This window comes from Pleurodeles waltl, chromosome 3_1 (assembly GCF_031143425.1).
Source record: "Pleurodeles waltl isolate 20211129_DDA chromosome 3_1, aPleWal1.hap1.20221129, whole genome shotgun sequence".
NCBI lineage: Eukaryota > Metazoa > Chordata > Amphibia > Caudata > Salamandridae > Pleurodeles > Pleurodeles waltl.
The window spans coordinates 584481737-584507247 of record NC_090440.1 but is presented as its reverse complement, the minus strand read 5'-3'; the positions used below and the strand labels follow the sequence as shown (position 1 = coordinate 584507247).

General features: G+C 45.7%; 1 protein-coding gene across 2 annotated transcripts in view; it reads right to left on the bottom strand.

Annotated features, from left to right (window-relative positions):
• Positions 1–7034: 7034 nt before the first annotated feature.
• Positions 7035–25511, bottom strand: part of LOC138284352 (SITS-binding protein-like) — a 948640-nt gene continuing 930163 nt past the window's right edge. Inside the window, exon 10 of one of the 2 annotated variants that reach the window (XM_069223028.1) lies at positions 7035–7894. In XM_069223028.1, coding sequence (XP_069079129.1) covers positions 7721–7894 — 174 coding nt within the window. In that variant the 3' untranslated portion in view covers positions 7035–7720. The remainder of the gene's footprint in view (positions 7895–25511) is intronic. The other variant, XM_069223029.1, reaches the window with a different exon arrangement.

Sequence of the window (25511 nt, the reverse complement as noted above, 5' to 3'; positions counted from 1 at the left end):
TTTTTCAAGTGAAGGCCACCAGGAGTAGGCTCTAGCTCTCCTCATTGTCATGGTGGGCTCCAAATGCCTCTCATGGCCATATTAATCGGCTTTAAACAAATCACCCCAGGGAGAACACACTTGTCACCCCTCAGAATGACTCCATCTTCTATGGAAAGCTTGTCCACAATCTTGCAGTAGGGTTTTATTTCTGGACACACACACCATTCTTTAGGTCACCAATTTATAATGTACTCCTGCACTTGCCTTGTCCCGCGTCCTCTCCACATGTACTTTTCCACTTTATTTCCGAACAAGCTACATTAGATGACATATCCACCAAAGCAACAAAGCAATTCTCATTGTTGTCTTCAGGGCCTATCTCTTCTTGGTCACATACTGTCAGCCTGGACAAAAAGTCTGTGCTTACATTGTCCCTACCTGGTGTGTGTCTGATATCGAAGTCATACTGTAATAGTTTTTTGTTGAGCTGAGCTATTAGTGGCATAGTATATTTCACTCTCTCACCACTCAGGATGAGTACAAGTGTCATGTGATCTCTCTGGAGTTCAAACTTCCTACCCTACCCATATGACCTGAACTTTTCAATGGCCCAGTAACAGGCTAATAACTCTTTCTCTATCATAGATTAGTATAGTTCTGGCTCACAAAGTACCCTGGATGCATAACTTATGATATCTACACCATGAGTCATATTCTCAGTTAAAAATACATCTAGTCCATATTTGCTGGTGTTAGCCCTGACAGCCTTAGTGTGGTCACCCCCAACTTTTGCCTGCCTCCCTCCACTTTTTTGACACTGTTTTTTCTGGTTTTAGGACTCTGCGCTCTTTACAACTGCTAATCAGTACGAAAGTGCATATGCTCTCTCCTTTAAAACATGGTAACATTGGTTCACACCCAGTTGGCATTTTTGATCTACTTGTAAGTCCCTTGTAGAGTGCACTACATGTGCCAAGGGCCTTTAGATTGAATGCTACTAGTGGGCCTGCAGCACTGGTTGTGCCACCCACATAATTAGCACCTTAACCATGCCTCAGTCCTGCCATTGCAAGGCCTGTGTATGCAATTTCACTGCCACTTTGACCTGACTTTTAAAAGTTCTTACCAAGCCTTAAACTCCCCTTTTTCTACATATACCCCTAAGGTAGGCAATAGGTAACCCATAGGGCAGGGTGCTGCTTAAGTAAAAGTCAGGGCATATACCTGTGTGTTTTATAGGTCCTGGTAGTGGAAAACTCCTAAATTCATTTTACCACTGCTGTGAGGCCTGCCCCTTTCATTGGCTAACATTAGGGCAACCCTCATAAACTGTTTGGTAGATTCTGATCGGAAAGGGATAGACTGGTCAGATTTAGTATTGCCAGAATGGTAATATATAATCCAGCACACTGTTGAAGTTGAATTTTATATTACTATTTTAGAAATGCCACTTTTAGAAAGTGAGCATTTCTCTGCACTTAAAATCCATCTGTGCCTTACAGCCTGTCTCCAATTCACATCTGGGCTGGGCTGGTTGACAGCTCCCTTGTGCATTTCACCCAGATAACCACCAACACAGGATGCTCAGTCACACTTGCACACATCTGCGTACTGAATGGGTCTTCCTGGGCTGGAAGCGTGGAGGGGCTTGACGCTTAAATTTCAAAGGCTAGTGGCCTGCCCTCACAAAAAGGACTGCCACACCCCCTACTGAGACCCTGTCAGAGAGACCTGTACTGAAAGGGGACCTTGTGCACATCAAAATCACTGTTTGAAGTCCCGCCCCCTTCATAGGAACTTTTGGGTATATAAACTGGGTACCTGACCCTTCCAACTCAAACACTTCTTAGGACAGATACTCTGAACCAGACCCTGCAACCCACAAAGAGGAGCTGGCTGGCTACCCAAAGGACTCACCTGCACTGCTTTGCTGTGAAGGACTGCTGCCTTTCTGGCCTTTGGCTCTGCTGAAAAGTGCCCTCCAAGGGCTTGGATTAAGCTTGCCTCCTGTTTCCTGAAGTCTCAGGGCCAAGAAGACTTCTTCTCTTCCAAGGAACCCCTTGTGTGGCGAAAATCGAAGCACAGCCTGTCGGAATTGATGCACAGCTTGCCTAGTGGTGAAAGAATCACCGCATCTGTGCTCCGGAAGGACGCAGCTGGGCTCCCCGAGTGGAGATCAAGGCAGCACCAGCGTTACAACCGGAACTTAGATGCACAGCCCACCAGATCTCTGCATCGCTAAGACAGAACTATGCAGCCTGACTTCGTACATGAGGAATTGACGCAGCGCCTGCCGTGCAACAGAAACTCAGCTGCATTGCCCACCGGATGTACGCAGCACCTGCAACTTTGTCCAGCACACCCATGATTTCCATGCATCGTCCCTGTGCATCAAAAGACCCCGCATCACAAAGGGGATTCAAACCTGCATGCCGGAATTGAACGCAAAGTCCTTGCAGAGTGTAAAAGAATCACGCATCGCCTGTGTGCACCATAAATCCGAGGCACAGACTTAGTTTTCCATGTATATCTTTCTCTGCGTTCTCCGTGCATGTAATTTTGACGCATGCCAGGTACTTTGTCTACCGAAGAGACAATTGTTGCTTTTCAAAGACTTAAGACACTTCTTATCATTGCAAAAGGTATATTTCAACTTGTACTTATCAAATCTTGATTGTGTTGACCTTAAATTCATATCTTATATTTTTCTAAATCTGTGTGGTACATTTTTGTGGGATTTTCACTGTGTTATTGCATGATTTATTGCACAAATACTTTACACATTGCCTTCTAACTTAAGCCTGACTGCTCAGTGCCAAGCTACCAGAGGGGTGGGCACAGGATAATTTGGATTATGTGTGATTTACCCTGACTATGATTGCCGTCCTTACTTGGACAAGAGTGTATACCTCTGCCAACTAGAGACCCCATTTCGAACAGCTGGCATCCACAGTAATGGTACAAGGGAATTCTGGACCATACGAATGCAGAGCTCTAGCACTCGTCTTTTCTGATTTTACCACTTCAAAAGTCTTTTGACAGTTATCATCCCACACAAACTGTACATTCTTTTTTAACATAATCGTTAGATTTTTCATCTTAGATGTATGGAGTACAAAACACCACTGGTACAGTTCTTCACCATTAACCAAAACAAGTTAAAGTGCCTCCAGGAACGGCATAACATTTCCCCCTGCAAAGGACCACAGACACAAAACTACAGTAATGTGACAAGCACTCCTTTATTCATGGAGTTACAAGTGTGAGTGTACCTGAACTCTAGCAAGGTCATAATAGATAGCACAGTGTGATTGACCCAGTTACCGTTTCCCTGCTAGGAAATGTTGAGACTCAGAAGACCATAAAGAAAGATTGCAACACATAAAAGGGTTCCAAGAGCTAAGTGAGATAAGAAAAGAAACAGAGGTGGAATGGGGGGGAACAAAGAGCATGCATGGATAAGACTTGATATGAATGTATGCAAATATGACAATAGCAACGAGCAACATACACAGTCGTCATATACAGGAATCCTGTCTGTATCCATTTCTGTGCTACTAATTCTTCCCTTTACTTGGAACCAGACACATATTGTTGTGTGAGAGTAGCTATTGACACAATGCCGATTGACACAATGCTTACTTGGGAAGGGCAGTGACTTCTTGCAGCCGTTAGTGCAGCACCATAACACCATCTCCCTTTGATACCAAAGCTGAGGTGTCCCGTCTCAGTACCGAATCACATGATTGTCAGGGAATGGCATAACAGCTATTGTCTCCACATCACATCAGAACACCACAGCCTGCAAACATGCTGTGCTTGTAAGCCTCTGACTCTCCTTTATCTGACCTGCAGACAAAAACCCACAAAAGGCGTTGACAGGGGAACAGCCTGTTGGACAATGCATCACATGCCTGTCGGACAAAGTGAGGTGAGGGAATTGCTGCCTCTCGTACCCTCTCCAGAAAACTGACTCAGGAATGGGATATCTGTGACACCTACCTCTAGGAAGTCTATGCTGGTTCTTGCTCTGCGGTCCTGATGAGGGACAAGACCCATCCCAGATACAAGGTCAAGCATTCACCCAGTGCGCAACCAATTCACAGGATGGAGGGCTCTAATGGTGGCCTGCATGCTTCACCTCTGCCTTTCTCTTGCTGGTGCTGCACTGCCTGCCAACAGCATCAGAACAACTCCTGACCAACTCTTAGTATTCTGCAGAAGTCCTGTTCCTTGACAAACAGAATCTTAGAAAGGGGTGTGCCCATCAGGGGGAACAGCACCCGCTTCTCTAGAAGTGTAATTTCCCTCCAACCTTCAGACTCAAACTCTCACATTTCATATACATAGCTATTCAGCAACCTGGCCAGTCACTCTGTCGTACCAATACATTGGCAGCCAGGTTGTGCCTAGTCAGACCACCCTTCCACTTCTAGAGAAGACCTATCATTTATCCCAGCCCTAAAATGCTGCATAAAGTCCTGTCATCCTGTTCACATCGACACCCACGCCAGTGACCTATCGCTGCTTTCACTGACTCACTTATTCTTTATATATATATATAGCATTAAGAAAAGTGTTAATGTAACTTGGATGTATATTTTAACCCAAAAAGTAGAGACGTCCCATCAAACGCTACAATCCTTTTTGGTGGGATATTTGACAAGTTGTTGTGACTGTTTACACAACCAGATAATGCAACACTGGCCAAAAATCTCAGTTGTTTCCAAGTGGCAGCATTCTTAGTAACACCGTGGGCTCATGAAAAACACGTGTTGCTGTTTGAAGAGGACACCGCTATTGCGCATGTTTTCTGCCTCTGGCAATAAACAGTGAATAACTGCACCCAGTCAGTTGCTTACTACGTTTTATAAAAAAAAGTGCAGTTTCCTGAAAAACAGACACGTTAGTTAATTTATTAATGCATTACATTGATAATAAAGTCAACTTTCAACATCTATGCTGCTGCTTTCATGTTAAACATGACAAATAGTTATTTTAAGGGCATAATGCTGAACAAACAGAACTGGACTTGTGAATGGTGAAGAGGTGCATCACACACTGACCTTTTAAAAAGTTCTGACAATGTTGATGTGTGAAGACATATGTTGGAATGTTAAGACAACATATACAATGTTGCCAAGAAAATAAGATAGTTTTGATGGCATTCTTTATTTAGTCTGTAGTCAGGCTATATTCACAGTGAATTATTAGTCACAACACTATCATGTGAATGGTTACATATTATTTTATTGTAAGAAGACAGAAAATATGACTTAAATCAGTGCTTAACTTGAGCAGGTTGTTTCCAGTGCAGGGCACCAGCACTTATTTTTGAGCACCAGCACTTATTTTTCTGCTTCAAGTATTTACTGCGAGCAAAAGACACATATGGGAAAGACCGAGCAAGAGAAAATCAAAGAAGCGTCAAATTATAGAAAGCAGAAAGCTACAAAGGTGAGCTGAAGGGGCAGGAGGTTGCTGTAAATGGATTAAAGAGGCCCTTGATGGTTTAAGGATTACGCTGTCTCAGTATTCTGTGCTCTCACATATAATTGCAGCAGCCATGTGTTTCAGAGGAGAGCTTTGGGCACCAGCACATTTTTATTTAAAAATCAAACACTGACTTAAATCATCTCCACAGAACACTCTTTGCAGTAGATTTTAGGCCTCTCTATAATATACAATTGATGTTACTAATTGCAACTCTAGGCAATCATGATCTTCAGTATTGTACTTTAGCTAAGACAAATAGAACAATATGTGTAGCATATTCTAAAGGATATCACTTTTCAGTCATTTCATGTGCTACAATGTTTCTATAAGATCTATGAAATTATAGCAATACTTGACCAATTCTAATTAATACACATTATAGGGGACATTTCAGAGACCATTTCCCATGGGTGTACTGTCTACCATAATGTGATTATGAGCTTTTTTCAAGATAATTCTAGGTTCTGTTGAATATTACTGTAATACTAAATAGTATATGATAAGAATCCAAAGGAGACCTCATATTTTCCAAAGGAAAGTAAATGACAGTCGAATTGAACTGCTACAGCCATTAAGTTCAACATTATTGCTACTACTAATACTATTTGCACATTTCCAAAATCAGAGTGTAAAGACACAAATATAAAAAGGAGAAAAAAGTCTATTGATAATATGATACAGCAAAGAAGGTGGCTTTCAGACTTGTGTCAATGTTTTTTGCATATGTCACTCCTTTTTTAATATTGCAATGATGCTTAAAACTGAGACATTTGCTCTGATAAACCATGACAGTTGTTAAATTCAAGAATTGTTGTGCCTAAAAGCTGATATTAGATTTCCTACAAACTTTCTAGAAGAGTAGATCTCGCCACAAATGTATCTGAGACAAAAGATCATTCATTGAGGACAACTAAGACCTTCAATTGCATGAAAGGTTGCATCACCCTTGACATGTTCTTCCCTTAATAGACATCATGTTAGCCTCCTTTATTTGCAGCATTTTGTGGCAAAAAGATGGAAATTGAAATTGCCTTCTACTTTGAATGGTACAGTGGGGAAACAATTGAACATAGTCTTGGATTCAGCAATGTAATTTAAAGTATTTTTACAGGTATTATTGATTTTTTTAGAACTGGCATCAAAAGAGACCATGCAGACTGTGAAATTTCAGTTTAAGGGTTAGAATGCAAGTACAACATATACATTTTCTAGGCAGGACTACGTACAAGAGATTGATAGTTTCTGAATCGATTGAGACATTCATTTTAATGAAATTTGCATAGATTGTAGTGTAATCCTTTTAGCAAAATGTCACATATTAAATATTGTCTACTATGACTTTCAAAAACTTTTAAATTATTGCTATTAAAAGTGTTTAATTTTATATTAAAAAGTCCTAAATCAACAATAGATTTTCAATCGTTAGGATTTCACCAACAGATCAAATATGATTTAACAGATAATGTAAAATAGTATTTAAATAATCAAATGACATGAAATCCCTGGACCACCAAATTTATACCTTGAAATAATTTGGATTGTCAACTGTGCCATTTCAGCTTATTGAAAAGCTTTAATTAACAAAAGTGAGCATATTATTAGAGAAATTTGACAAGAAACAACTTAGATTTATGATACACTGATTCACTCTAAAAAGCTTTCTGCCTGTCCTATACATAATGAAGTGTTTTCATTAAAAACAAATTCTGATATTTTCTGACACATTCCTACCATTGCTGTGTACAAATATGTAAGGCCACGACTTTAGACAATGTGATTTTTATTAACAAACATATCTTTAATTAATGACAATGTCATAGGTAGAGGTAGGCAATGCAAAACCATTTGCTAAGACTTTTTTTCAGGCAATTAAAAGTTGTACTGAGTCTAATACGCTCCTTGCCTGATAACGTACATGACCATATTGCTGTCCTTTCCAATCTCAGGTGATATACCTCTGAGAATACATCATATCCAGCTAATACTAAATTGGTGCATTTTCAATTGACAGCATCTACTTGTGATCCGTTTGTTTCGAGGTTCAAAAGATACTGTTATATACAATGAAGTGAGATGATTTTTCAGCACTTCCTCTTTCCACTTCAGACAATAAGACATGCTGACCAAGGAGAATCCTTAGAAAAGTGCTACCAATTGGAAGAAGTGCAGTACAAGACACCGTCAAACGGTGTTCATCTTCCTAGAATTAAGCATGCCATATGTAGATGGTTTCATCCCATGCTTAGGGAACCCTGAAGAAAACTGGAACTTCAAAAAGGGTGGCTGAATAGTTCAGTAGTAAAGTTCCTCCATCGAACACCTGAGCAGTATTACTATCCATCCATGTGTAGTCTTCACCAGGGAGATAGATGTCTCGCTGTACTCGTCCTTGTTCTGTGACGGGTGCAATGAGCACCTGCATTGAAATAATTTAGAAATTGAATTTACCAATCAATAAAGCCCATGTAAAAAAACAAAAAACATAATGAATAAGAAAGGAAAAAAATGCAAACATGTTTTTATGTAGATACTAACACAAGAACATAATATCGCCTATTTAATGTAATTGGGCATATTAATGTACACTGCTTTATGTAGGCATGATACCAATAGCAAGTGCACAAAATAATTAACTTCTGAATGGCATAGAGCCAATAATAGAGGTCCTTGGATTGCGTTTCTCAAAAAAATAATTGAATAGAATTCTCAAAACAAGAATAGATATACGCTTTTGAAAAGGACAGGACTATAGATTAAAATTCCATTATGGTGAAACCTAATTGGTGCTTTGCATTTTAATTGTTAAAACATTTCTCGAAACATGTCTAAAGTCGTTCCCAACAATATCCATTTATACAAAATGTAGATCCCAGAGATTAGTTGAGATATCGATCAGAGGATGCAAAGGGTGTATGCCTTCAAAATTCCCCTATAGCATTATGTTTTTCAGGAAAACATATAAACGGTTTTAGTCAGTTACATAGCTGTGACTGAGATATAGGAGGTCATTATGAGTTCAGCTGATTTTTTTTACACAGGCTACCTCCCTGCCGGCCTTAATAAGAGTTTCCTGCTAGGTCAGCGTGTGGAAACCTGAGTTTCCATCCGCTGCCCTAGCGGGAAACAGGCTACAGCATTGTCTCCGGCTCTTAATAAAGCCAGCAGCAATGCTGTAGCCTGCAGGGTGCACCAGCATCTTCTCAATGGTCACTGTCTGCAAAGCAGACAGTGAATATTGTGATGGTACTGGCCATGCACGACCCTGCATTGCCCATGCTAAGTGCATGGGCAGTGCAGGGGCCCCCCTGTGCCCCATTCTCCACCAACATTTCCATAGCAGTGATACCGCCATGTAACCACTGGTGGAGAAGGGGGTCGAAATCCCCAGGGCAGCAACCACCTCCAGACTGCTGGGATCTCCGATCCTGATGGAGCTGGAGGTTCCCTGGCAGCCCAACCTCCAGGTGACTGCCAGACTCGTAATGATTCCCATAGTGTTCACAAGAGTCAACAAAGAGTGTTAAATCGACCAAGCAGCAATAAAAAAAGACCAATATTCAAATTTAAACATGCAGGTAATGGTTTTAGTAATCACTCGAGAACCCAGTATCAGCACCCAAGCAACCATTTGTATACAGCTACTTTTTAAAATGTTTGCTGGTAGCACACAAGATAACTTTGTCATGAGGAACAGGGCCGGCTTTAAGGTCATGTGACCAGTGAAGCCGCACCTGCCGCTAAATTTGGTGAGGGCGCTGTGTTTAAAAATAACTTTTGGTTTAAAAACTGGTGAACTTCCTTGTGTCCAGCAGTTTTCAGGCAACAATAAAAATGTCAAGCTAACTCTAGTGATTAATGTTCCTACTAATGAAAGATATGAATTTCGTCTAATGGCAATTTTGGCTCATTATAAAGTAGTGTGGGTGGTTAATGTGGCTACTGCAAAGAACGCGTTCCAATGCAGATCACAGTATTGAGTGTTAGTGAACCGTGAGTAGCACTATTAAAAATGAAATATATGTCATTGGGATCCTCGGAAGAGATGAGGTCCTCTGTTGAAGAGTAGTAGTGAGGGAATTCATTGAGAAGGAGGTCATGGGGGTGCACCAAAAAAGACTGCTCGACCGGACTCTAACAGCGCTAAAGTCGGTCCTGATCAGCAGTACAGCTGTGTGAAATCTATTTTTTTCTCAAACTATTGTCTCAAATTTAGATACCGTGAGAAAAGGTAAAGAACCAGTCTCTATTGATGGCATAGAAGAGTGAGAAACAAAGGATTGTCAGAAAATTGTTGTAAGAACAAGTGATAGCTTATGAAACAATATCCAGCAATTACAGACGTAGTATAGCCTTTTCGTTACTGAGATTTCTGAGCTTCATTTAGAGGAGTGGAAACATAAATGATCTTCCTTGGCGAGTCAATGATGAGTTTCTTCTCGGTCACAATTTAGTCAGAAAGGGAGGCACTAGGTTTAAAGACTGCACTAACAGAAACTTGTTTAGATTGTAGTAATGGAAGATGGCACTGATGCCCTCTATTTCCTGGAGACAAGGAAGCATTTGGAGTTAAATCACAGCCCATTTAATGACTATTGGAGGAGATCTATGCATACCAGAAGACAGCCAGACTGGCCTCTTGGTTTGACATCTAGGTGTCAGAAGTATTTTCTGTGCTAGTCTTAGATTTGTAGCGACATCCCTGCTTCCAGTTCGAGGCAGGTTGTTTCCCTTTGAAAAATACCTACATTTATAATATTTGATGGGCTGTAGAAATCGGTGCTTAATCCATGGCATTTTTGGAAAATCTCGTCTTTGTACTGAGGAGAACATAGACTATGAATCAAATCGGATATTCTTAACTTTGTCCATATTTCGTTGTGTAGTAACAAAGTGTGCATCCAAGCAGTCTGTATAAGCAAACATGATTGGCTGCATACTTTAATGTGACGAGGGACCTGAAAAAAGGACAGGAAAGTTGGATAAAAGAGACTCCAAAATGTTGAAAACAGAGAGAACAAGTATTCACTTCAAATCCAAGGACAAATCAAGAAACAGATACCACACTCGAGCTCACACTGAGCCCTGAGAATACTAACACAAGCCCAGAAAGTTTAATCCCAGTAAAATATAACATGCAAGAGATCAACTCACTGGCTCGGTCGGTGTATGAGGGATTAACAACCGAACTAAGGGGCATATTTACAAGCCCCTAGGGTTTCCTTGCACCACATTAGAGTAATTCTTTTAGGCTAATGTGACATTAAGGAGGCATTTTTGGCGTACTTTATTTACAAAGTGGCAAAACATCCATTGCGCCAATCTGTAATCTCTTGCGCCACATTATTCCTGCGCTAGGCATAATGTATGCAAGGGGGGTGTTCCGGCTCTTGGAGGCCTACAAAAATGGTGCAGTGAATCTTACAAGATTTCACTGCGCCATTTTTCATGTCACTTGTTATGCCTGCTCAAAACAGGCATTAAAATGACACACCCATAGTAACCCATGGGCCTCATTACACTTTGTTGCGCTAGCGTCAACATTTTTGATGCTAGCACAGCAAAGCGCCAAAATAGCTTCAAAAATTCCAACGCTATTGGCCTAAATACGGCGCTACCATGATGTCGTTAGGTGCCGGTAGGGGGGTGCAAGAAAAGTGCTGCATCACCTGTGATGCGCTATTTTCTTGTAAATATACCACTATGAGCCATATTTATGATACATTTTGCTTCGCTCTTGCACAATGCAATGTGGTGCAACAGTGACGCAAACCTTAAGTCAGATTTCTGAAGCCCCACGAAGCCACTTTGCATTGCTCTGAATGGCTCTAAAAGTCTGGAGTGACGCAATACAGTGCAAATCGCTGCATTGCATTACCTTGCCCTAGGAAGGTGTTCCATGGGTGTTACGTTGGTGTTCCCACACAGCTCCTATGGTTTTTGATGCATTCCCAGATTTACAAGAACTTGTGAGCCTGAGAATGCGCTAAAATCTTCCACCTTCCCAGGGGAGGTATAATGAGGAAAAATATCACTATTTCTCCTCGTTTCTTCCTCCTTCTATGAGTGCTGCATTCTGGAACACACATAAAGAGGAATATGCCTCCCAGGATTCTTTTGTGCAGGAAGGTGCCCCTTCCTACCCACAAACAATCCTGCATGCAATGCAGGCACACTTGCACTGCAGTGTAAGGGTGCCTACATTGACGCTAGGCAGCTTATTGTATGCCAATGCAAGGCAAAAAGTCAGCAATGTGCTGTATGCCTTAAATATGGCACATACCTGCTCTTTCCCTGTGACACAGTGCAGTGCAGCAAGGTGACTTACTGCACTTCTTCTTTTTCCCATAAATCTGCCCCCCAGAGTCAGATAGGGGCTCTACAGTAGTACAGTAGGAGGTGCATGTCTCCTACCAGAAGATCACTATGGTCCAGATGAGACACGTAGAGGTAGAGAAGCCTTCTACTTAAGTGAGACTTGTGAAGCAGGCTCTCTAAGACTGAAAAGGAGACTCTCAAAAGGACAAATCACATACTTTCAGTAATGATTTTTCTAATGGATGCGTGTAGTATCTGGGTTCTTGCTCTAGTCTTCATTGCAAGAACTTGTCTCAAAGGCCCAGATTAGAAAATTTATAAGCAAATTTAGAGGAAGGTTCTATTCATGACAGCTTAAACTGCACCAAAATTATGCTTTTAAGTGGCTGGACTTTCTCTTTCTCTGAATAAAGCTGGTAAATTTAATATAAAGGATTTTATCTTCGCTGTAACTTTACTTCTATACTCTTTCTAATTGAAAATTCCTCACCTTTTGAATTCTCCAAAGCGCCAGACAAGATTATTCCTGTGCACTGAGAGATGGCGCTGTTTGAATCCATTGGGCACCCAGTGAAAGCAATGAGCCAAATAAAGGCACCACTCATGCACACCGATTTCAGTTTTCATTGGAACTCTTCCGTGCCCTTAGATGCAGATTAGAAATGAGAGACTACAAGTAGAACAGTGTGCAAAAAGAAACTTGGAAACCTTTTAGATTCTCAAAAGTCTACTACACAATAGGGGAAGAGGGAGGGCATTGAGGAGACTGCTGTCAGAGAGCCCATCATAAAGAGTATTAACAAAACCAAGTAACCTGCCCTTATGAAGAATAAATATAGATTTTTTGAAGTTTTTTACTTTTTTACATTGTAAAATAATTGTAAGGGACACTTATATTATGTAGTGAATCTGATCCCCTCTCCATCAACATATCTTCACTTTTGACAATGTTTGTTGAAGTGGCGCAAGATTGAAAAGTATGAGACCTCCCTAATTTATGCATTTTCCCTGATGTTTGTTAGATCGGGGCTTAAAATAGTAAAAGTGACCCCCTCCCCAAAGTATGCCCTTTCCCTAATATCTGTCGGCTTGAAGTTACATTAGTAAATTAAGGTCCCAGTTTGTACATTTGTGCCAGTGTTTCTTTTTGTTTGCTAAGAGTGGAGTTAGAAGAGCAACTTTCACCTGTGCCCCAAGTGTCTGCACTTTCCACAGTGTTTGACATGCTAGAGACAGAATAGTAGTAGTCCAGGCTTGGAAGGACAACATCACCCCTTTTATGATAGTGTAGCAACGGCAGTCTTTAATTTGTCAACAAGGCAAAAGATGCACTATAGTTAGACCTGGCATCCTCAGCATGATTTCCTCAGACTTTTTACCTTCATTTCTCCTGTTTTCCTGACCTCGTTTTTGCTGGGTTTAGGACTCGGGCACTGTATAACTGAGTAACCAGTAGTAACACGCTTGTGATCTCTGCTTAAAGCATGGTAACATTGGCTTAACCATAACTAGCATATTTAATTTACTTATAAGACCCTAGTAAAAGTGCTCTACCTGTCCCCAGGGTCTGTAAATTAAATGCTACTAGTGGGCCTGCAGCACTTCTTTGTGCCACCCACTTCAATAGTACTTCAAACCTGCCTCAGGCCTGCCATTGCAGAGTTTGTGTGCGCGGTTCTAAACTGCCATGTCAACCTGGCAAGTTAACCCTCTCACCAGGCCCAAACCTTCTTTTTTAATACATATAAGTGACCCCTAAGGTGGGCCCTGGACAGCCCAAGGGCAAGGTGTAATGTATTCAAATAGTAGGACATGTCTTGGTAAGTTTTACATGTCCTAGTAGTGAAGAATTCCTAAATCCATGTTTCACTACTGCACGGCCTATTTCCCCCACAGGCTAACATTGTGATTATATTTAATAAGTGTAATTTCCATTTGGGAAGCAATGGGACCCACAAGTTTGGTGTTCTGTGGAATCACAATTCAAAATTAAAAATCACAACTTATGGTGAAGGCAAATTTTTTTTTGATAAAGAATTTATTTTTATTGATTTTTGCAAAAGAAAGAAAAAACATAATACAAACGTCAAAACACGATGCCAACGGGCACCCAACATTGGTCGAACCTGTGATCCCAGACAGCACTTATATTGGAGATGACATGTTATTCAGGAGCCTATTGCGGCCTCCCATTTCCCCCATATCCTATTGTATTTATTCGGACATCCTCTAGCCTCATATACAAGTTTTTCACTCTGCGCGCACCAATCCACTCCCCGTCTCCATTTAGCCAATGATGGGGCACTCTTGGCCTTCCAGTTTGCCACTATATCCCTCTTAGCCACTAAGCACGCCACCCCGAGGAAGATTCGATCTGGTCTCCTTAGCTCGGTGTCACCCATGATCCCAAGGAGGAGGGGCAGAGGCTCTCTCTCTATATTCTCCTGCAACACCTCAGAAACCTCCCCCAAAACAGCTCCTCAATAGGCTACCATGGCTGGGCAGGTCCATACCATGTGGAAGAAGTCAGCTGTAGGATTTCTGCAGCGGGGGCACTCCGCAGTGGGGCGGAGGCCCGCTCTGTGTAGTTTGTCGGGTGTGAGGTATGCTGTGTGCAAAAAATAAGTTTGTATCAGTCTAAGGCGGGTAGCGATCGCCAGGGCACGCGGGGCCATTAGCGCCTCACCCCATTCCATCTCTTCCATGGGGCCCACCCACCCCTCCCATCGCTGGCGAAGCACCCCCAGGGAACCCGAGGTGCCGGAGACCAGGGTGCGATATATCTGGGAAACACCTCCCCTGCCCAGGCCCCCCATCAATGCCTTGGCCTCCATGGGGCTGCATTCGGGTATGGTTTCTCCCACTGGGATATGTACTGATAAGGCATGTCGGAGCTGGAGGTATCTGTGGAACTGTGTCTTATTTAATGAAAAGTTTTTCTGGAGATCTTCGAAGGATTGTATGTGTGACCCGTTCCAGACATCGCCCAGTGTGGAGATGCCAATGTTATCCCAATTCTGAAACCCCTCCAGGCCCGCCACCTCCACCAATTGCCTCCCCTGCCACAGTGGGGTCTGTTGGGTAAGTCGTCCCCACCACCCCGTCGATTTTTGAGCCGTCCGCCATCCCTGCAGAACCACCCTGGTCACGTCCGGGATGTCTCGAGAGATCGGACCTCCATAGAGGGTGTCCCAAATCCGTGGGTACCCCATCGTTTGGAGCTCCAGTCCGTATGCCGGATCTGTCCACCCACCCCCCATCCAGTCATTAATTACAAGTACTTGTGACGCGAGGTGGTAGTAATGGATATTGGACATGCCCAAACCTCCATCATATACATCCCTCTGGCAAGTTTTGAGTGCTAACCGTGAGCGGGCTCCGCTCCATATAAATTGGCGTGCCAATGAGTCCATTTCCCCAAACCATTTCCTAGGAATGGGATGGGGAAAATTTTGTAGGAGATAGAGGAGCCTAGGAAGGATCATCATCTTGTAGAGCGCTATTCTACCAAGCAGGTTAAGAGGGAGTGTCCTCCAGTGTAGGAGATCACTTCTAATTTTTCTGGTTAACGGTGTAACATTAAGTTCCCATGTCAACTCGGGGAGAAGTGAAATAAATGTTCCCAGGTATTTAAAGCTGTTTCTTCGTACTGGAATATTCTGCTGCCAGTCCACACAATCTCCGGAGTGGTGTAGGGGGACCAACAGGGACTTGGTGGGATTCAGGATCAGCCCCGAGGCTTCTGCGAAAAGGCCCAGCATCTCTAGCGCGCGCGCCACTTTTAGCCGGGTTGGAGATATATAGGAGGACATCATCTGCGTATAGCGCCACACGGTCCTCTGCGCAAGCGGGCCAGGACCAGCCTTCGATCAGGGGATCTCCTCGCAGCAGTATCGCAAGAGGCTCTATCATTAATGCGAAGAGCAATGGGGATAGTGGGCAACCCTGCCGGGTTCCGCGGCCAATAGGGAACGGGTCGGAGACCACTCCATTCACCTGGACTCGAGCTGTCGGTTTGGAATACAGGAGTCTCACTAGGCCTCGGAATTTGGGGCCGAGCCCATTTTTCTGCAGGACCAGTTCAAGGTAGGACCAATCCACTGTGTCAAAGGCTTTTTCAAAGTCCAGTAAGAGTAATGCCAAGGGTGTATGTGACAGAGTCTTGCGATGTGCCAGAGCTAGAAGCAACCGCCTAATGCAGTGCCTGGTGCTACGAGTGGGCATAAAGCCACATTGATCAGGGTGCACTAGTGTGGGCATTATCTCTTTCAATCTAGAGGCCAGGGTCGAGGAAAGCACTTTGATCTCAATATTCAGAAGTGAGTATGCCGAACAATGCCGCGATGGGGGTTGGGTTTTTGGGATCACAACTATCGTAGCTTGGTCAATCTCGGTGGGAAATCGGCCTAGTTTCTCGGCTTCTCCATACATATTGAGTAAGTGGGGACCCAATATATCACTGCATTTGCTATATAGCTCTGCCTGGAGTCCGTCAGGGGCCTGGGGTCTTGCCCGATGCCAGGTTGGAAATTGCACTGGTGATCTCTGCAAGGTTAATAGTTTCGTCCAGTCTATCTCTTGCCTCCAGGGAGATCCTGGGGAGAGTGACATCATTCAAGAGGGGAGTCTCTTTCTCAATGACAGGGCGGGGGTGCATTGCATAGAGGCGGGCATAGAAGGGGGCAAAGCTTTGTGCAATTTCAGCAGGTGTCCTGGAGAGGGAGCCAGAGGGCTCTAAAATCTCAGGTATAACCCTGCCGGCCAGAGGGCGAGCGGCCAGACAGTGCAGGAGCTTCCCATTTTTGTCCCCCTAGCCATATATACGGGCTACCGAAGCTCTCCAAATGCACCTAGCCGAGTCTAGCATTATGTGTTTAATTTCTTCTCTAACCATAGTCAGCTGCCTCAGGGCAGTGGCAGTCGAAGAGGTCGTTTGTTGGCGTTCCAGTCTTAGGGCCCTAGCCTCCAGGTCAGAGATCTGGGAGTTCCTGTCTCGCTCGCGGGAGCGGAGAAGGTGCTTGGCATGTCCTCTAAGGGTAGCCTTACAGGCGGCTCATAATGTTCCCGGGGACCGGACCGACCCCAGATTCAGATCAAAATATTGGGTTAGTTGATTTCTGATTTCCTGGGTGTAGTCTTTGTCTTGTAAGTACCATGCGTTTAGGCGCCATACCGGGCGTCTGGAGGGATCTGCTCCACCCAGGCGGACCCGCACTGGTGCGTGGTCCGAGACTCCCCGGGGGAGTATCTCTGTCCCTGTGATGCTCGTGAGGTCCAGAGCGGAAATGAATACCAGATCTATTCTGGATTGCGTCCGGTGGGCGGCCGACGTGTGTGTGTACCGACGATCCCTAGGGTGCCAGGTTCTCCATACCTCGCAAAGGCCAAGGCTCTCGGTCCAACCAGTCAGAGCCGAAGCCCTGGCTAATCTACTGGCCGTGATCTCGCCGGATACATCCAAATCGGGATCGAGAACTGCGTTGAAGTCCCCTCCCAGCAGGGTGGTCCCCTGGGGCAGTCCCACAACCACTCGGCGAAGCGAGTGCAAGAAGGCATCAAGTCTCGTTGGGGGGGCATACGCAGATATAAAATTTATCGGTGTTCCATGAAGAGTCCCCGTGGCCACTACAAATCTGCCCTGTGGGTCGACCTGTGTGGCTGTGATCACCACAGGCAGAGAGCGGTGAAGTAAAATGGCTACCCCTCTAGAGCCCCTGGAGAAGCCCGAGTGGTATACTCTGTCATATCCTCCCCGTATGAGCATGGGGCACCTAGTCCCAAGGAGGTGGGTTTCCTGCAAGAGGACCACTAAGCGGGAGTACCTGCGGAGAGTGTTAAATACTGCTGACCTCTTAATCTTGTCCAACAGGCCATTTACATTCCAGGAAAGGACCTGAGTTAATGAGTGCCAGGCATGAGTTGCGTAGGTGTTACATAGGGCTGAGTGTCAGGCTGCGGACCCAGGGGCGACCATTCCAAACATAACAATGAAATAATAAGAAACCTAACCAACTTATTCCTATTCCTGTCTAAACTAACTTCAAAAACCCAACCCCCCAACTACCCCCCTCCCCATACTCCCACCCCGGAAGCATCTGTCGCCCAAATACCCAACCAAAACCAGACAGCCAGCAGGATTGTCCTTGGGGTGGAGTGGTGGACCCCTCCATATAGTTGGATCAATTACAATTAGTGGTAACCTGCCAAGTCTCTGGTGTCATATAGTAGAGAGGCTTGACGCCTTCTGTAGTGACCCTTGTAAGGTCTGCATAGGTAAGTCTGACATCCCAAGTCTTTTGGACTCCCATCAGCGGGTGTCAAATGCGTCATATTAACCGAGGGCCGGGGATTGGCTAAAGTTGTTGTCATCTATTGTTTGGCTTGAGGTCTGAGGCCCCGAGGGGTCTGCGGGTTTCCTCTCTGTTTGTGAGCCAGAGTCTCGGATTTCCTCATTATTTGCCAAGGTGTTTGTGTCTTTCGGTCTCCCGAGGGCCCCCCTCGGGCTCCGATGCCCTCCTCCGTCAGCCAGTCCCAAGCCTCTTCAGGTGTTTCAAAAAAGTGCGCTCGCCCGGCCAAGAGGACCTTGAGCCGCGCGGGGAAGAGGAAAATTGCATCGCTCTAAGTTTCTGCTTAACGTGTTCGTACGACCGGCGGCGGGTCTGGACCTCACGGGTGTAGTCTGGGAAAATTAGGATTTTATGGTTCTCCCATTGAAGATCTTCCAACCTCCTAGCCTCTTTAAGGATATTGTCTCTATCTTTGAAGTTAAAGAAGCGCGCAATCATTGGGCGTTTTGGGCCGCCTGGTGGGGGGCGAGGAGCCAGTGCCCTGTGGGCTCTTTCGATCGCAAACCAGGGCGAAAGGGACTGCTCGGCATCCAGGTTTTAATCCACTTCTCTAGGAACTCAGAGGCCCCGCCATCTTCTATGCCCTCCAGAAATCCGATGAAACGCAGGTTATTGCGTCTTGACCGGTTTTCTGCATCTTCCCCACGACGGTGCAGCTCGCCGGTTCGGGTCTGCAGCTGGGCCACTTTATTTCTGAGGTCAGCTAGGTCGTTTTCAGTCTGGGAGACTCTAGTTTCAACCTCAGTGATCCGGTTCACTGCGTTTCTGAGGTCCTGTCGAACAAGACCCACGTCTTCTCGTACTTCCCCGATCTTAGTCTCTACCGCAGACTGTGATGATTGAATGGCTTGAAGGATGGCACTCACTCCGTCTGGTGCAGGGCCTCCGCTAGCTGTGTCTCCCTCTCCTCGCTGGCCCGCCGGCGTCGTGAACTGGTCAATCTTTTGCTGGGAGGGTGGGGGTTGTTTGTTCGCCTTGTCTCTCCCCATCACAATATCGGAAACAGGAGTCAGGTAGCTCACTTCTTGCAGTCTTTCTAGTCAAGCCTAGGTCCCCTGCACGTTTGTAGTTACCACAGTTATAAAGAGGGCGTGGGGAGAAGCGTTCAGGCCCAAGTTGTGGTCTTCTCCACCTTTGGGATCCGGTGACTCCACGATGGGTCCAGCTCCGTCCCGGCCCAGCCCAGCTGCTAACTGCCATTAGGTATTAAGGGGGTCATTCCAAGCTTGGCGGGCGGCGGGAGCCGCCCGCCAAGCGGGAACCGCCAGAAGACCGTACCGCGGTCACTGAAATTCGTGACGGGTGCTACTGCACCCGTCGCACCCCTTCCACTCCGCCGGCTCCATTCGGAGCCGGCTTCATCGTAGAAGGGTGTTTCCCACTGGGCTGGCGGGCGACCGCCAAAAGGCCACCCGCCAGCCCAGTGGGAAACACCCTTCTACGATGAAGCCGGCTCCGAATGGAGCCGGCGGAGTGGAAGGGGTGCGATGGGTGCAGTAGCACCCGTCACGAATTTCAGTGTCTGCTAAGCAGACACTGAAATTCAAAGTGGGGCCCTCTTACGGGGGCCCCTGCAGTGCCCATGCCATTGGCATGGGCACTGCAGGGGCCCCCAGGGGCCCCACGACACCCCTCACCGCCATCCTGTTCCTGGCGGTCGAAACCGCCAGGAACAGGATGGCGGTGAGGGGGTCGGAATCCCCCATGGCGGCGCAGCAAGCTGCGCCGCCATGGAGGATTCCCCTGGGCAGCGGAAAGTCGGCGGTACACTGCCGACTTTCCGTTTCTGGCCGCGGCTGTACCGCCGCGGTCAGAATGCCCAAAGGAGCACCGCCAGCCTGTTGGCGGTGCTCCCGCGGACCCCGGCCCTGGCGGTATTTACCACCAGGGTCAGAATGACCCCCTAAGTGTTAAGGGGGGGGGAGGGCATCTTCTTTCCCTAACTCCTCTCCCCTCCCCCACCCTGTTGTCACTTCGTGCCGCTACCTTCAGTAGGGCCTCGACCGGCCTTAGTGTTCATTACGCTGCATCAGCGACGCCACGAGGTCACTCAAGGCCATCGCCCTCCGTTAGGCCGGATCGCGGTGTGTTTCCCGGTGCGGCAGCGGTCCGCGGTGGGCCTGTTCAGATCGGGGACTCGGAGAGGGTGGCCCCAAGTCTCTCCGTTCAATTGCTGGTTATTCGGTCGTGTCGCTATCTTCAGAACGGCCTCGTCCCGTCCCGGTGTCTCCGCCGTACTCCGTGGACCCCCAGCATACCTTTGTCGTCACTCATGACACCAGGGAGTTCCTCTCCGCAACCGCCTCTCCGCCGCTCCAGCCCTGGCCAGCGGGGTGTCCCCCGGGTGCAGCACAGCCTCTCAGCTCCCCCTGGCCGATGTCCTCGAGCCGGCGCACGGCCGCAGCGTCACCCACACAGCGCTCTCTCCCCCTGGATGCAGTAGCGCTGCTCCTGCATGCCGCGAGGACCGCGTTTGGAGCGCAGCCTCAGCCCCCTCTAGGGTTCTGAAGTCAAATTTTTAATTGTAATTCTGAAAATGCACTTTTAAATAGTTGGCATTTTCTTACTTTAACCTATTGGTGCTTTCTGCTGTCTCTGAATTCACATCTGGGGTGGGTGACAGCTTGGAATGTGCATTCCCTCTAGACAGCTACACACAAAAGGAGCTTAGTTGTGACTGGTGGACCATTCACAACCTGATGGGCCATCCTAAGCAGGACGGGAGAAAGGAGCTGACACTTCCACCTGAAAAGGTTGTGTCTTGTCCCTACACATAGGGCTGCGTACCCCCTGTACTGAGTCGGGAGCCAGGGCAGGAAGGGCAGCGCCTCTGTGCACTTCAAAGGCTGGTCTTTGAAGTCTCCCCCACTTCAAAGGCACAAGTGGGTATAAGTACTGGACCTCAGACACCACCTACTCAGTGGCAGGAAGAAGAACTGCTGTGCTACTACAAGAACTGTGCTCTGCTGGACTGCTACCCTGCTGGATTACTGCTCTGCTGACCTGCTGCCCTCCTTGCCTGAGAGTGAGAAGGACTAGGACTGCATCTCTCCTACCCAGAACCCACGTGACTCCAAGGGCTAGCTGGCTCGCGTCCTGATTTCTGAAGTCTCAGGGACACAAAAGACTTCCAACTCACCTGCTACAGCACCTGGACTCTGACAACTGTAAGTCTTGCCCAGCCAAGTGGTGCCAATCGAGTCCTGGGCCCTTGGAAGTGGGTATAAAGTGCTACTCCACTGAGAACCAATGCATTGTCTCAGGTGGTCCGATTGGAACCGGCACACTATGCCCTTGTTGCGTGGATTGAGACTGGTGCATCGGCTTCATTGCATGCATTGGAGTTGACGAATTGCCTCCCAAGTGCAGATTTACCTCGGTGCATCGCCTTTGGAACTGCCGCATCTCAGACCCAATGCATCACTGCTGCTGCGTGAAGAAAATCAATACATCTTCACCAATGCATTGGAAGAATCAAGGTATCACCTTCACCGCGGGGCTCAAACTGCATGTTTCGCTTCGGCCTGCTTCTCTCATTTTCAACACCACTGCAATCAGGATTAAGGTACATTTGTTCAGCGGGCCCCACGGGGTCCCTGTAGCTGACCTGCTCTCCATCGTGGTTGGCCTGAACTTTTGACTTTGTCTCAGTCTGGGGCAACCAGATATCCCTGATTAGCATTTCTTGTTTCTAAGCACTATTTCGCAGGTTATGTTTTAAGAATTCAGATTTCAAGTTCTACTTACTGTATTTTTGTCATTTTGGTCTTGCTTTATTTATTAAATTAAGCACTATTTTTCTAACCTGGTGTGGTATCTTTCCTTGTGGTGTTTTCACTATTTTACTGTTTGAAATACTGCACAAATACTTAATACATTGCCTCTTAAGTTAAGCCTGACTTCTCTGTGCCAAGCTACCAGCGGGTGAGCACAAATTAACCTAGGGTGTGTTTGTGACTTACCCTGACTGGGATTGTGGTTCCTACTTGGACAGGGTGCATACTTCTGGCAACTAGGAATCCCAATTTCTAACATTCTAACAACTATGGTAACTAAAGGTGAATGGAGTTCTCCATCACAAACATGATGGTTATTCCACCCACTGTATTAAAAACCCAAAAAGGATTTACTGAGATTGTAATATGGTGGATGGGATATCTGTCACGTTTGTGAGGGAGTACTCCATTCGCCAAGTTCTAAATCTGACCCTATACTTTTTAAACAATAAATGCTTCAAAGTAATTATTTATCCAATTATAAACTGTCTAATCCATTGGTAGCTACTCTGAAAACCAGAGCCACTGAAAGTCCATGGCAATGATTGTGAATTTGGTGGAAACGCCCGTCCCCCAAGCTCCTGACGGGGAGGTTGCCACTTTGTTGGCGACCTCCCTGCCGACCCCATTACGACTTTCCCACTGGGCTGACTGGCGGAAACCTTGGTTTCTGCTGGTCAGCCCTGTGGGAAAGGTGCAGCAGCATTCTCGCCGGCTTATAATAGAGCCGGCGGCAATGCTGCTGCACGCAGGGGGCACCAGCACACTGTCTGCAGCCCCCTGCACTTGTTCTCCACCAGACTTTTCATTTGTGGTCAGACCACCATGAAAAGGCTGGCAGAGAACAAGGTTGTAATCAGCAGGGGGGCGCTGCACTCAGCGCCGCTCAGCTGATTACAACTAGGACCGCCATCAGCCCATCAGGATCACTGATCCCGGTGTGAACAGCGGTAGGTTGGGGGGTCTGCTGCCCAACCTTGTAATGTGGAAGTCGGACTACCACAGCTGCCGTGGTCCGACCACTACCACAAGGCTAGTGGTCTTTAGACCTCGAGCCACATAATGAGGCCCTTTGTGATGGTCTTGCCAACTTTTGTCAGCCTAAAGTGAACACTATAATGAAGAGCTTGTAGTTTAATTTACTGGGTCCAAAACCCTACCATCCTTTTGTGACAGTATTTATTTAGCACACACTACCCTATAATGATTACCTGGTGCTGTTCTAATAGCTGCCTAACCAAAACCGTGTAGCTTTTGCTTTTTATGAATTTCACATGATTGTTTAAGGGCTTTGGGCCTCATTTATAAACTTGACAGCCCAGAATACCACCCTGGCAACAGAGTAAATTACTCCATCACCCTGGTGAAGGGACCGCCCGTCATAGTTATAAGTGACCGCCAAGCTAGCAATCATTTAAAAAGCATACTGAATGCATTTTCTGTTTGGTGCAGGCCTCCATCAGTGGGATTGAGCCCTGCACAAAACAGATTCCTTTTTTTTATTTTCAGAAATAAAATCCTGAAGCGGGATTTCCTTTTTAAAAAATAAAGAAAACAGTGCTCCCCTCGCCATGGTAATTATCTCCCATGGTGAGCGAAGAACTCATTAGTTTTCACTGCATCTTACTGCCACAGGCTTTCTAGCAGTGACGGGCAGTGAAACTGACCTTTCGTTCCACTCATCTAAATTAGGTGGGAGGACTGACAGGTCACCCTCTGTCGGCCCTTACACCTCAGAGTCGTTCGAGGTGATTAACCCTGAGGTCTGCCAGCACTCAAATTCTGTGGGCAGACCGCATTCCTATTATATCCCAGGACTATTAATAGTCCTAAAATTCTTTAAAAATAGGACAGAGCTCACTAGTTTTTTGTATGCCAGGACTAATATTATACTAAAAAAGTTTTCAAAATGGGGCAGTAAAGTAGAATATTGAAGCATGCCATCTATATAAAGCCATATCATTGTGCTGCGCCCCTCCACCCCTAAATTGTAATTGTATCTATTAATTTCGTATAAATTAGAAATTTAATTTGTTCAATCACTAATGAAACCACTGCTGGAGAAAGCAGGCAACCTGGCTCGTTTCTCCATGGAGTTGATTGGAGGTGGTAAGTGTATTTTTGGTTTCAGTCATAGCAAAGGGTTTCAAATATTGGGTACTAATTGTCCAGACCAAATTATGCCACAAATCCAATTTTCCCAAGGACTACAAACACAGGCTTCTAGTCAGAATTATTTCACTGTCCAGCACAGATTCTGAAGCCTGAAGATCAAGGTTTAACTAAGCTGCATCATCAAGAAATCACCTGAACTGTAGGTAGATTGAACTGTTAGGAATGAAGGCTGGACGGTCACAAATTAAGGGATCAAATGTTAGACAATTTATGCAAATATTTAGTATTCAAAGTCAAATAAAGAAAGTAGATGGCCAATACCATTATCTATGGGGTTATTTGGTTTTACGATGACTTTTGAATAAAATCATCTCAAGCCCAAACATCACCATAAAATTCAAACGAGACTAGCACTTGAGCCCCAGGAGATCTTGAGAGAAAATTATATTCTCACGCTTATTTCAGGCTAATTTATTTGAATCTGATATGAACATGATGCTGTTCTGGCAATCCTTGACTCTGGGTATTTGCATTCATGTGTGCTTGGGATAGTTTACCAAGGAAGTTTACAAACATTGGATCAATAGAAGTGGAGGCATATGTTCTCACTTTATTGAACTGATATTTGTGCAATTGTCTTATAAACGGCTACACTGTAGAGCTCTTTGAAGTCTTTCGCTCTCTCCATGTATTTTGTGCAGGGTTGTTTGTGGATTTAATTCAATCCCATATTAGCAGCTGCTTATATTTTGTCAAGATCTTAAATTTTACACTGTGGTATCTTATCTCCAACATAGTTGAATTCAATTTGGAGAACGCCCAGTTCCTTTTCCAGGCGAACCATATGAGTTTGGAGTTTCTTCAGGAACCACTGTTCGGCACATTATGGTGGTCAATACAACCCTGGAGGACGGTGTTAAAGCGGCGGTAAGACCGCCAACAGGCCGGCGGTAAAAAATAATTGCAATTACGACCGTGGCGGAAACCGGCAACAAAGACAGCCACTTTAACACTCCGACCGCCACCGCGGTACAAACAAACAGTGCAGCGGTCACCGCCAACAGACAGGCAGGAGACAATGTACCGCCCACACTATTATGACAGGCCAATCCGCCACCTTTTCCGGGGCGGATACACCGCGGATAAAAACACGGCGGAAACAGGAATTTCGAAGGGAAAACGCCCACCTCTACACACTCCATGAGGAACGAGGACACCATGGAACCGGAACTCCAAATCCTACCTGCAATAGTCTTCCTGCTCCTCTACCATGAGCACGAACGCCGGCGGCGAAGACTACGGTGAATACTGCACCTACGACACAGGGAAGGGGGGAGGCAAAAAACAGGGACACACACACTCAACACCCCCACCCTCACCTACTACAACACACACACTAATGCATATCAATACATCACAGTTACACCCCCAAAGCCCCCCGGAAGAATGCAAAGACCAAAGAAAATGAGTGTAACCATCG